Source organism: Acanthisitta chloris, unplaced genomic scaffold, assembly GCF_000695815.1.
Source record: "Acanthisitta chloris isolate BGI_N310 unplaced genomic scaffold, ASM69581v1 scaffold20938, whole genome shotgun sequence".
Taxonomy (NCBI): domain Eukaryota; kingdom Metazoa; phylum Chordata; class Aves; order Passeriformes; family Acanthisittidae; genus Acanthisitta; species Acanthisitta chloris.
In genome coordinates, this window is record NW_008686761.1 from 1 (window position 1) to 13,726 (window position 13,726).

The 13,726-nt window shown below is 39.7% G+C and overlaps 2 protein-coding genes across 2 annotated transcripts in view; one reads left to right on the top strand and one right to left on the bottom strand.

Moving 5' to 3' along the window:
* Positions 1 to 1,463: 1,463 nt before the first annotated feature.
* On the top strand, positions 1,464 to 9,205 carry CCNH (cyclin H; the record flags this gene model as incomplete). The annotated part of the gene is given in 7 exon segments (XM_009080320.1): positions 1,464 to 1,540; positions 1,818 to 2,028; positions 2,332 to 2,495; positions 4,289 to 4,359; positions 6,582 to 6,693; positions 7,218 to 7,278; positions 9,173 to 9,205. Coding segments are annotated over 7 exon segments (729 nt in total), but the record flags the coding sequence as incomplete, so codon positions are not given.
* A 745-nt stretch (positions 9,206 to 9,950) lies between these two features.
* RASA1 (RAS p21 protein activator (GTPase activating protein) 1) overlaps positions 9,951 to 13,726 on the bottom strand; it is a gene marked incomplete at its 5' end in the record, with an annotated part of 28,364 nt that continues 24,588 nt past the window's right edge. Inside the window, 4 exons of the mRNA XM_009080321.1 lie at positions 9,951 to 10,807; positions 11,461 to 11,595; positions 12,736 to 12,813; positions 13,630 to 13,718. Coding sequence (XP_009078569.1) covers positions 10,724 to 10,807; positions 11,461 to 11,595; positions 12,736 to 12,813; positions 13,630 to 13,718 — 386 coding nt within the window. The remainder of the gene's footprint in view (positions 10,808 to 11,460; positions 11,596 to 12,735; positions 12,814 to 13,629; positions 13,719 to 13,726) is intronic.

The window sequence follows — 13,726 nt, forward strand, 5'->3', positions numbered from 1 at the left end:
TAGATGGATTGGTACAACAAAACAGTTTCACAGGTAGCTAAAGGAGGGAGCCCCAACTTTGGGCTGTCTTTAAGCTGTTTCTTAAGCATTATTGCTTGTCTGACCGCATGTCGTGGTTTAACCCCAGCTATCAATCAAGAACCACGCAGCCGCTCACACACTCCCCGAACAGCAGGATGGGGTGGAGAATCTGAGGGGTAAAAGCTACAAAAACTCTTTGAGTTGAGATAAAGACAGTTTAATAGAGAAAGCAAAAGCTGAACACACGAGCAAAGCAAAACAGGGAATTAACTCACTGCTTCCCACAGACAGGTGTTCAGCCATCTCCAGGAGAGCAGGGACCATCACACGTAACGGTTCCTTGGGAAGACAGACGCCCTCACTCCAGATGTCCATTCTTCCTCATTCTTCCTCCCACCTTATATACTGAGCATGATGTAATTTGATATGGAATATCCCTTTGGTCAGTTTGGGTTCCCTCTCCCAGCTGTGTCTCCTCCCAATCTCCCATGCACCCCCGACTTTCTTAGCCAGTGTGGCAGTACAGAAAGCAACAAAGGCCCTGGCTCTGTGTTAGCTCTGCTCAGCAGTAACGAAAACATCTCTGCATTATCAACTCTGTGTTCTGCACAAATCCTAAGCATAGCCCCACACTAGCCACTGTGAAGAAAGTTGACTTCGCTTCAGCCCAAAGCAGCACCACCACAGAATAAGCTGGACCAGACATTTGTACTGACAATAAACTAACCTGCAAAGGAAAAAAAATCACCTGGAACTGACTTGCCCTGAATGCAGAAGAGTGTATTTTAGAAGGCAGATATCAGAGACTTGGAGCTGAAGCAGAGCGAATTTGTGCTTCTCTTCCACTGAGCTGTTAAGACATGTATATATAGCTTATATTGTACTCTGTTGGTCCTCCCTTTGGCAGGTGTGGTGAGTAACAAGGGCAGAGTGCCCTGCCTGAGGAAGGCTTTGAAAGATAGCAGTAGCCTGCCATGGCATGTTCTGTGATGCCAGACATAAGTTTTGGAAGTGGTCCATGTAGAGTCTCACCAAGTATTGGTTTTGGCAAACATTTGCTTTTGTGCTGATAAACATGTTGCACAATGTACTGACCTAAAACACCAAATGGTTGGGATCACTTGGAACTTGCAGGATAATTTCTTTCAGTCTTCAGCTTTTAAATTTCATTTAAATACCAGATTTTTCTCATGAAGATACTTTCAGCTTTTTGAGCATTGTCTTCCAAAATATGTCTAAAAATGGAGGCTGTCACATCGTAAGGCTCTTGCAGCATGATTGTAGTAGACTTTGAAATATTTAATGACATGGTTTTGCTTGTGTCTCAGTGCCTTAGTGTCTATAGTATCCACATTGGTCTGTTTGTGATATTTTGTTTGGTTTTCTTTCTTAATCCATTTTTTCTTCTATACTTACTTTTCCCTCTCCATTTTTTTTCAATTTAGGGAACAGCTTGTATGTATTTCAAACGCTTTTACCTCAATAACTCAGTGATGGAGTATCATCCTCGGATAATAATGTGAGTTATCAACACTTCTTGAGTTACTTTATCTAGTGGAACATTGGAAGTATAATCTTTATATTTGTAAAGATCTGAAAACAAAAGAGAAGGAAATCTGAGATCTTAAATAGAAGTAAAGGCAAAATGTGGTTTCACCTTCCGTTTGGAAAAGTTTGCTGTGTTCAGAACATAGTGTTTTGAAGATAGTGTTCTATTCTGAACAGAACTCTTGATAGAAGAATGGATGCTGCATGTGTCAATTGTTTTCTTTTTTGTTTTTTTTTCCTTCCTTAAGGCTGACTTGTGCATTTTTAGCCTGTAAAGTAGATGAATTTAATGTGTCCAGCACACAGTTTGTTGGTAACCTTCGAGAAAGCCCTTTTGGACAGGAAAAAACTCTTGAGCAGATACTGGAATATGAACTGCTGCTTATTCAGCAACTGAACTTCCATCTCATTGTCCACAATCCATACAGGCCATTTGAGGGATTTCTGATTGATTTGAAGGTAATATTGTTTGATGTGCTACATGCTGTGTGTACTAAAGTAACACAAATCTGTCAGAGGTTGTGTTACAAAACTTTGTTTCCTTTTGTGCCTGTGTTCTTAAAAGATCCAGTTTCTGAAGTAATTGACAAATATCGGAAAGATGGTTGTTTTACTTGTGGTCTTTAAGCTTTTGAGGCTATTTTTGGAATAAGAAGACCTCCAAGTTTTTAACTTTTATAAAATATTTTTGAATTATGTGTTCTGAGCTCATGGACAGGATTGAGGAGCAGCCACTTACTTTCCTAAATACCTACTTTTTAGACTCGCTATCCAGTGCTGGAAAATCCTGAAGTTCTGAGGAAAACAGCTGATGACTTCCTTAATCGAGTGGGTCTGACAGATGCATACCTGCTCTTTTCTCCTTCACAGATCGCTCTCACTGCCATATTATCTAGTGGTTCAAGAGCAGGAGTTAATATGGAAAGGTAGTACTTTTTTTATAGGTATGATTTAAACAGGTTATTGTATAAAATTGTTTTGCTCTCGACATTCTTAACTAGCAGAATTGTGGTTGTTAACACTGGTATGTTCTCTAGGTATGATTCAGAATTGCAGTAGTACTGTTTGTTTCATTTTCAGAAAGTAGGTGATAAATGCAATTACTTGGTGTATGTTTTTAATATTCCTTTGAAAGAAGGAAAACAAAATCTGCTAACTTTGCCCTAACTCAAACAGCATAGGATTTTCAGACTCATCTTGCGGATTACAGTGAAGAAGATAGAATACAGTAGAGAGTATGAAACACCTAAAGAATCACTTTAAAAAGTAAGATTTTTAAGGTTACAGAGTCAACTGAAATTGCACTGAACTGACATCTGCCAGGCATGCTGAAACTAAGTGCTGTGTTTGGCTGGTACAGCTGTTCAGTTTCCATGGAAACAAACTGAGGCTAATGTGCTGTTTCAAATTAGTCCTTTCATTCCTTTCTGTGCCCCAGAGACTGGTGGTTCACAGGCATTGCCAGATGCTTTGGTACCTTTGCTGACATGCATGGTTTGTTTGGTTTGGTTCTTTAAAGGGTAAAACACGGTTTTCTTCAGAAGAAACGGCTGAGGTAGTTGCTGTGAGGAGTTGTACCTGGAGTGTTTTAATCGCATGCCACTCCCTGTGAGGATTTTTTATCTGGAGTGTAACACCTGCAGGCACAAGGGCTGATGCAAAATGCAAACAATTCATTTTAAACAAACTCTCCTTCCACCTCTAAATGAATCTCACATCTCTCTTGTTCTAAAAGAGACAGTGTTGAGAGCATCCTCTACAGGGTTCACTGTCCTCTTGTAATTGTGTAAGAATGAACATTCAGGTGCCTACATAACTTGATCTCATTCCTAGATTTATATTCTATACTGCTTGTGCCAAAAGTTTGAAAAGCGTGCTTGCAGAAAGAACTCAAATGATTTGTAGATGGTGTGTCAATCAGGGTATATGAACTCAGTTTGCATGTTCATGAAGAACTCAAGTCTGTGCCACCTGTCTGCACCATACAGTTCTCATAACCTTGTTACTTACTGTTTTATGTGACTTTTTGCTGCTGAACATGAGAGAAGCTAGTCCTGCAACATGAGTCTGTGGAGCTGTTAGCAGGTGCACCTGTGGAGGTGGGACAGAACATAGGAGGTTTGAAAGCCTGTTGCTCCCTTGATGGAAGGGATAAAACTACTTGGTTGTTGTGGATATGGGTGAGGGCTGTTGCTCATGTGTGTTGAGAGTGTATATGTTTGTGTTCTTACTTAAAGAAAGTCTGAGTCCCAGGAGAAAGAGGAAGGGACCCACAGGCCCTTACAAGACAGCATTCAGGCATGGCTTTCAGCTCCTAAAGAAGCAGGCCTGTCTTGCAAGCTCTACTGACAGCTGGTCTGTCTGCAAACTGCTCCTCTGTAGTATTTGCTTGTGCCAGTCATATTGTGTAATAGCATTATGTTGTCACAGAATCTTAAACTTAATTTGACTTATCTCCAATAGGTTTACTTAGAAATGTTCAATTCTGCAGTGTTGGAACTTCCCTTTCATACCTGGCTGGGGAATACTCTTGCCATGTTCTTACAAGTTTTGCTTTATTATCGCTTGGGTCACTTGGGTAACCAAAGTGTTCTTACTTAGTCTAATCATAAAGCTCTAGTAGATGTAAATAGTAAATAATACACTTTTTATTAATTAATATAAGTTCCACCAATAATTATGACACTTAGAGAACTTAATCTTCCATGACTCTTTGCAGCTATTTATCAGAAAGTCTTATGCTGAAAGAAAAGGCATCAACCTTATCCAAGCTATTGGATGACATGAAATGTAAGTAAGCATTGGAAAAGAATGATAAAGAGTATCTGTAAAGGAGGAAAAACATCTTTTTCCACATGACAAAAGCTTTAGGCAGAAAGGTATGCTTCAAGTGGTTTTCTTCACCTCAGAGCATGCATAAAGTAAGTACAACATGGGCAGTGGGATGTACTATCCAGTATGTGGATGGAAGGGGAGAAAACACTGAGAAAAAATAAACAAATTAAAGAAATTAATATGAACAAATCAAACAAATAAATTAAAAGGCAAAGGGCCTGCCTGATGCTTTCAGAACAAGACTACTAGAGTCAATTAAGTGTTAGCATCTGGCTCAAATGTGAGAAATCTATTTTGGGAACTAGATAATGGTTTTTGTAAGACATGATTAAAAGACTTTTAAGTCAGTCTTAAAACATCATCAGGCAAAGCTTGTGCATGACTGTTACTACCACCAGAGGGTGCCTGTTGTGACTGAAATGATTAATGGGAAGTGATACGCTAGGATTTTGTGCAGCTGTAAAGGTGTTCAAAGAGATGCATAGCTTCAATAGTGTGAAAAATGTGTGTGTGTGTATTACAAATACCAAGAATGCTACTGTGGTTTAAGTAAACTAATAAGGAATGTAGTATACTGATTATTACCTTTTTTCCTGAATTAAACAAAAGGGATATGAAATTCCTAGTAAGTAATCAGTTATTTAATGCTTTAAGCTCATGCATGTGTTTAAAATGGAAGTGGTAGCATTAAAATTGTAGTCCTTAACTAGGCTGACTTGAGTATGAATGAACCATACAAGTCACCAGGGTAATTACTTTTACAGAGAACTTGAAAGGTAGCTGTAAATTTAATTTGCATTATTAACAAGACTGAAAGTTATTTTTAAGACTGAAGTACAATTCTGAATGCAAAGAATACCTGTGTATTTTGAAGCTTGTTAGCAGAGTAATGTGAACTCTGCATCATCATAATACACCTTGAGGAAATCCAGAGTCAGTGATGTTTCAGTGTAGTTACAATGAGGAAGGAAGGGATAAATGGTTGGCTGGATCAGCCTGACTGTGAGGGATAACCCAATAACAGCATCTGATTGATCAGCCTATGTAATTCACAAGTGTGGTGGGTTGACCCTGGCTGGCTGCTAGGTGCCCACCAAAGCTGCTCTATCACTGCCCTCTGTAGCTGGGCAAGGTAGAGAAGATATAACAAAAAGGTCATTATTGACGTAAGGGTAGGTTCACCAGTCACTGTCATGGGGAAACAGACTCAACTGGGGGAAATTAGTTTAATTAATTACCAATCAAATCAGAGTAGCGTAATGACAAATGAAAACCAAATCTTAAAACACCTTCCCCCCCCTTCTTCCTGAGCTCAACTTCACTCTCCCTCTAGTGCAGGGGGACAGGCAGTGGGGACTGCATTCAGCTCATGACATGTTTCTGCCATTCCTTCCACCTCAAGGGGAGAACTCACAGTCTTCCCCTGCTCCAGTGTAGGGTTCCTCCCACAGGAGACAGTCCTCTATGAACTTCTCCAACGTGCGTCCTTCCGACGTGCTGCAGTTCTTCATGAACTGCTCCAGCTTGGGTCCCTTCTGTAGGGAGCAGTCCCTCAAGAACAGGCTGCTCCTGTGTGGGTCCCCCATGGGGTCACAAGTCCTGCCAACACACCTGCTCTGGTGTGGGCTCCTTTCCCCACAGGACCTCAGGTTCTGCCAGAAGTCTGTTCCAGCACAGACTTTCCATGGAGGGGAGGCTGTGAAGCCTCCTTTGGGCTCCTCCATGGGCTACAGGTGGATCTCTGCACTCCTGTTGATCTCCATGGTCCACAAGGGGAGAGCTGCTTCACCGTGGTCTGCACCACAGGCTGCAAGGGAATCTGCTTCTGTGCCTGGAGCACCTCCTCCCCCCTCCTTCTGCACTGACCTTGGTGTCTGCATAGTTGTTCCTTTCACATATTGTCATTCCTCTCTCCAGGTGCACAGGGGGTTTTTTTACCCCTTAAATCTGTTATCCCAGAGGTGCATCCACCATCACTGATGGGCTCAGCTTTGCTGCAGTGATGGGTCTCTTGGAACTGGCATTGGCCCTGTCATACATGGGGAAGCGTCCAGCAGCTTCCCACAGAAGGTGCCCCAGTAGCCCCCACACTACCAACACCTTGCCATGCAGACTCAACACAACAAGGTAGAGCAGACATTATCTATGTGCTTAGAGCTGTGTTGTTGCCATTGTAGGCATGAAAAATCTCATAAAGAAATATGAACTGCCAAGGCCTGAAGAAGCTGCTGCTCTGAAACAGAAATTAGAGAAGTGCCACAGCTTGGAGCTTTCACTTAATACAAACCTGTAAGTAGGTCTTCAGCGTGTTAAACTTCTTTTTCTTGATATAGAAACATTACTTTTTTCTGACGTGAGTGATTGAAAATAAAACCCCCCAAATGTGTACACAGTGCATGTTTGCTCTGAGTGTCTGCTGAAAGCTGAGAACCAAGACTCAGAGTAGTGCTTTCAGTGGTAGATAAGTATGTTCTTTGGGGTTGATGAGCGCTGGAAGATTTTCTAACACAGAACTGGAATCCTCTGTCGCTTCTAAGGTCTGGCTGCTTGAAGTTGCATGTAACAAGAATCAAGGGCTTTAAAATTGAATGATTAAAACAAGTTTGTGTAAAGGGTTAATGTTTTCTTGCGAATTATGAGATCGCAAAGGACTGATTTTTCTGCCCTCTTCAGAACACACACAAGCTGCTAGTTGAGGTTAGTTAGTAGGGTTTTTTTATGTAACAAGTATGTCCATAATCTAATTTTGTGGTCAAATAAAGCAAGTCAAACTTAGAAAAATATGTAAACATTTCAGTTTTATTCTGGGGTAGGAAGAAGAGGAAAGGTTATGAAGATGATGAATACATTGCAAAGAAGACTAAAATGGATGAGGTCAGTAAACCTATCGTACAGGTACTTGGTTTTCCATGCCTAACTGCCAAGACAAAAGTGACATCGCTACTGAGACAAAGTTCTGCATCTCTAATATTCCTTTACTTGTTGCTCAGAGTGAATAATTTTCAACTTTAATTTTTGTCTGTTTAAATGAGCCAGATTTCATACTAGCCTGTGCTTGGAAATGTTCTTAAACAGCTCGGTCTTCTGTGGGGAAGGGGAAGAACATGCAGGCCATCCTTCCAGTTCCTTGTGCTTTGGAAGTTTTTACTTTATTTGACTTCCTGTTCAAAGCAGACATCAGCTGCTGGACTAAATTTCTACATCAGCCAGTTTGCTGGCAAGGCTTGCATGAATTACAGACGGGTAGCTAGTACCTCGGGTTACAAACCAAGTATAAGTAAGGTGGAGGAGGGTGACTCAACAAATGAAAAGAGAATTAAGGTAGTCCTTCAGATCTGAACACCTTCCAGAGTTTTTGTTTGTAACATGGACTGGAAGTTGTAGACTGCCTCCATTCTGGTGGAAGCAAAGCACCCTTTTTAACTAGACTTCTTGATACTAAAGACATTGTACATCCTGATAGTCAAAGATACTCATAAGTATGTGGCATTTAGACAAACCTGCTAACAGCTGAAGAAAGTCATCTGTCAAAATCTTAAGATAAAATGCAAGACGCCTTTTTGTAATTCAAGGAGTATTGCTGTTCCAGGTTAATGCTATAGTGTCAAACTGGAATCTAAAAAATTATTTAAATATGATTACAATAAAATCAGCATTGAAGGTATATTCTAACAAAACATGGAACCTTGAACACATAACTGTTTAATGCTGTGAAAACTGTGACTAGTGTTTATTCTAAATTCCAGTCTTGAAAAGCTTATTGAAGCTGGCAAATCCTCAAAATTTAGGACTTTCTGACAAATGATTTAGGGAACAGCTCCAAATGAGCTCTGGAGGTAGACTAGTTCTCTACCCCAGTTTAATTTGAAGGAATCTTACTTATGCTGCTATGGTTTGAGGCAGTTTTGATTTTGGGCCTTCTTACTAATTCATGTTTACACTTTTTCCAAATAGCCTGAGTGGTTAAATTCACATAGGCTAAAGCATTTCATAATAGGCTCTTGCACAGTTCCAACAGGTCCCTGAAACTCAGGATTTTTCATTATTGATGTATCTGAACTGCCAAGGGTTTCTGCTTGCATAGTTTTGCTTCCAAGTAATTTACTGTCTGCAAGAGCAGATCTGAGCTGCCCAGAACGTACAGGAGGAAGTGCACATAACTTTCTGAAAGCTTAGTGTGTGCAAAATGTTCAAACTTGAGGCCTCACTAATCTTGTAGTTAGCTGATATTAATGATATTCTGTATCTGTAAGTGAGATTAGACTAGTATACTGTTGGTTCTAGTCTGTTTCTAAGATGATGTTTCTTGATTTGTTTGCAGCTGAAGGTTAGTATCATTAGCAAAGCCAGAGCTCATATGGAGAGCTCATCAGTTTGAAATGATAGAAGAAACATAAAAGGTAATGGTTGAGCACAGGTGACTCAGCTGCCAGCGTGACGAGCCACAAAAGCACAAGGTATTAGTAAAAGGTTGCAGTATGAGCTGTTCTGGAAATCTCCAGAGTTGTTTTAAATAAAAAAGCATGAGCTAAACCCCAGACAGGTGCTGAAAAGGGGCTGCTAACACGACTTGTGTCTCCATGACTAAGAGTAGGTATGGATAACTAGCTTTAAGGTTAAACGGCTGACTTGCTGCAAGTTAAAGTATTTTTTCAGTCTTTCTTCTGTTCATGGAATCCTTCAGTGAGATACTAAATCCTGACCATAGAGAGCACAGCACAATGTGTGCACACATCCCTCAAGGTATTGTGTTTTTCCCTTGCATTAGGAAGAGTGGACTGATGATGATCTTGTGGACTGATGATGATCTTGTGGACTTGCTGTTACCTTGAAGGAAGATGAAACTCCTACTACTGCAGGAACTACTTTTCACTGTTAAGTGTCTCTGTTAGAGAATTGAGACTGAAGGATTGTCCTCTGAGATGTAGTAGAATACATGCCTACCAGGGATAGGTCAAGCGGTGGTTTTATGGGCAATCTAAAATCAAGGTCACTACCTCTGTCTGCTGAGTGTCCTACATGTGATGCTTGGGAGCTCTCAGCTACTGTACTGGTCTCTCACCTTCAAGAAAGCTGTTCCAGCTGGGGACCAGGGCAGCACAGCAGGAGCCACTGTAATTAATACTACAGTAAAGACCCAAAAGCAACGTGTGTGTGATTTCTTGTGACAGTGAATTGAAAAAGCAGTTCTGATAGACAGGAGAAGCAGTGTAGGTGCAAACAATAGGGTCCACACGATAATCAATTAAATAATTTTTCTCATTAGTCTCGCCCATGAATCTCAGCATCCTTTTATTCCCTATTATTAGTACACTGCCTAGAAAAGTGACATAGCAATGCTATTGTGTGGATTCATGCTGAAAACGTTACATAGTGTGAACATTTCGAAGCATATGGAGTGCTGTAAAAAATTCCCACAGCAGCTAAAGTAGGCCAGTTTCCAGAGTTGAGATGCAGCTTGATTTATTTTAAAAACTTACTTTTCTTATAAAAATATTTATGCTACACTTACAGTACAACAAAAGACCAACAAATACCTATTTTATAAAATGGTTTAATGAATGCATGCATGTTTGATACAATGATCAATAAATTTACTGAATTAAAATTATTTACTGTTGTAAACATTTTACAAAAGCATTGTGATTTATCTGGATATACCGTTCTTGACAGAAGAACTATTCAGACTGAATCAGTGGCACATCAAAAAAATAAAGCTGACAAGACCCATTCTGCATATTCTCTTTCAACATGATTCCAGCAGGAGAAACAGCATGGTATAAAAAGTGTACAGTAACGATTGTTCCTACAATAACATCAAATTCTGGAAACTGTAAATACAAGTTAAAAGTGGTTGAAACAGTCAAAAGTTGTAATTATTGTAACCAGTAAGAAATGTTATCCAGTTTATAGGTGGCTGTCTGAACAACGCATTTCTTCTCAATGTCAGTTGATAAATCTTTTCCAACCAGACAGCGAAAACTTTGGCAATCAGAGGTGCTGAAAATAATTTTCAAAGTCCAAGACACAGTCACAGCATTTTCTCTGTGGAAGGTGAACTGTACACCAAGGCTCAGAGGTTGTGAAAACTGTTTCCAAGTGGAAAAAAAAAAGTGCAAATGTCCTGCACAGATAGCTTAAAAAAACTGCTGGTACAATCATTCACCAACAGGATCTTTGATTTCTTTTTGCATAGTTCACACATCACTGGGAATGTGACAGGGTGTGCTATTTTTGGCAAGAGCAAGAAGAAAGTGATACTGGTGTGAGTTGCCATGTCGGGCATGCTGGATCCATGCAGAACTCAGGTAGAGGGCTGCTACCTGATGTTGTTAGACACCGAATACTGATTTTGTTTTTGTTGTAGCAGTTCAGTAATGGCCAAAAGCTTCTTAAGAACATGCTGAGGAGAGTCAGTAAAACCACACATTAGCTACTGGAAACAGAACAGTCCTCCCCAAGAAGCACTTTCAGCATCAGCCTATCAGACGTGTGATTTGGTAACAAATACATTTTAAATACATAAAATGTCTGATTCCTTGGTCAATAAAACGAGGTCTAAAACAGCATTGTGAACTTTGCCTCTCCTCCCAGGGATGTTCTTGCTGCTCTGCAGTTTAATAGGGAGGCAGAGAAAGCCTAGAGCTAGCACACTGCTGGGGGTTGCTAGCAGAGTCTGCCGTGTATACAAGTGTATGGGCAAACTAGGAAGCAGAAAGGAGTATTACAGAAAGCTAAAGAAAACAAATTTAGTTCTCAACTGAAAAAATAAGATCTGAAAACTAATGACTGAGAGAGCCTGTCAGGAGACTAATTTTGTGGGTTTAAGGCTTCCTCTAGAAACGAAACTTCCTCTGGAAACTAAATACCTATTTGTTGCATGAAGAAACAAAACTATTTACTAAGTATTTACCTTCACAGCTAACTTTCCTGGTGAAATAGACACATTTTAAAATAAACATCAGTCACACTGCCACAGAAATAGTACAAGAGAATCCCAGTACTGAGGAGGAACTCAGGACACAGCAGCTATACCAGTGATCTGTGCTAACATACCTGCATCACACCTCGCTCATTGCTGAGCGTCCGGAGCTCATCCGAGTGTGCCACACAGATCTCGTGCAGAGCTGCCAGGTCACGGGACAGGTCAGTGCGAGAGTGCTCTGTAGTGTCTGGAAGCTCAGGGACATTCTTGAACAGAATAGAACAGAGCAGATTTAGGATGCCTAGACCAATTTTGGTCATTCCAGCTAAACCTCCAGTTCATCTTTCTATTACAAATTACGTATTTCCTCCTCTCCACAGACATGTATTTTGTGAGTGTACTGCAATTTCTATTCCTGCTAGCAGGTTCTTGACTACAAGATCTGGTATTACTACACTACCACTGAGCTGACCAGAAAGCTACAGCATATGGAGACTTGAAAATTGTGAATCCACCCACAAGATTTATTTTTTAAGCTACATGAGAGAACAGCAGCAACAAAGATTCAGCAAAATACGTACCTGTCAAGTAACTCATTAAACTGGCCATAAACCAATCATGTTCCAATTAAAGTAGTAGATTAATCCAAGAACTATTTTCGTACCAACAGTTATCAGAGACTTCTGATTTATCATAATATGCAGAAGTTGCAGTTTAAACAGAAAAAGATGGCATATAAAACCTACTTGAATGCCACACTTATTTTTACATCTTACTAAAATGTTCTGAGATGTCTTCTAGGTCATGTTTTAGGGATTAATTCAGGACGCTTAGCACACGTTCTTCATCTTGGTTTTAAAAATTAATTATTGGCTTTAAAATATGTATATAATATATCTCCTGTTACAGCTATCACACACAAAACAGTCACAGTTAAAAAGAATACAGTGACTGCAGTTCACTGTCAAAATACAATATATAGAATGTTTGCAGTGACACGTTTGATAATGCTAACTGAAATTCAACCTACCATTTTTTAGAGCAAAAAATAATTTCAGTCTCTGCTCAAAACCATGTGACAAATTATATATAATATTTTTTTTTGTTTAAAACATGTTTTTAAAGGTTTGTATTGTTGGCCAAGATATCTAATCTCATAGCTATGAAATCTCTTTGAGCTTCTTATATCTACAGAGGTCCTAAATTAAGAAAGTCTAAGAAAATATTTGATAGTTTTAATTCCATATGACAGACCAATAATCTGCAGTTTCTAAACATGCATAATTCAGTTACAAGCATTCAAAATTGTGTGGGAGCTGATGCATTTCTGAGCTAGTTAAGATGTGTAAGGAATTTTAACTTAAAATGCTGTTCTGTAACCAGTAAATCTTTTTTTACCCACTTACCCCAAGTTCATCCAAGAACATGATCATGCGATGTTTGTTGCTCTTGATGAATGGATTTACCCCTTCCATATATGGCTCCTAGTAATTTTAAAAAGTATGCATTAGAACAAACCAATGCCAAGACAATTTTCAGACCTGAAGCAAACACAGTACAGTCAGGCAAATGACACTGCTAAACAAATATGTAAATTGAAATGTTATCTTGGTTTTGGTGAATTTCTAATGTCTCGTGCTCAGCCAGTCAAGACTATGGCATCTGTTATTTTCGTGTATTCAGAAGATTGAGCATCCCCGATTCAGGATTTTTCTTACACATGCATACTGGTATGAACTTGCATGAAGATGAGTGTGTCTCTATACCTGGCTGCAATGAATGGATGGTCTACTTTCAGAGGTATGATCAGGAAAAAGTGCCCTCTTTCTTGTTTTTCATTAACTGTTACATTCCCAAGTTCTGTGTGTCAGAGAAATCACTTTATAATGCCAACCTGAAGTCATGCTCATTATGTTTAAGTCAACAGACTTATTTTTAGCAATGTTTCAAGCCTGGGAACTCAGGCAGACCAGTTACTGCTGGCATTCTCTTACTGTTATAATAGAAACTTCATTGAAAGCTTGGCCTTTTTACTGCAGTAGTTAGTACACTTGACTTACAGCACTAATTATATCTAGCAGTATGATAGTGAGTACCAATAGAAGTAGATCTTTGAAGTGCTCTACCACAGAAAACACCAATCTAAGGAGTGATAAATGCAGGATCAAAGTAGGGGAGGAGAAAGAGAGGTTCTGCATGAGAGAACTGCAACAGATGTCTGCATGTATTACACAGGAACATGTAAAAATTTACTGGAAACGTAGTTCTAGGTTGCTCTCTGTGTGCAAAATTATGTTCACCTTAGCTCCAAATTCAACCAGATTTGCTAAGTTCTGCACAGACTTGGCGACCAGCGTCAGTGTTCTTGCAGCAGTAGGGGAAGGAGAATCTGGCAGG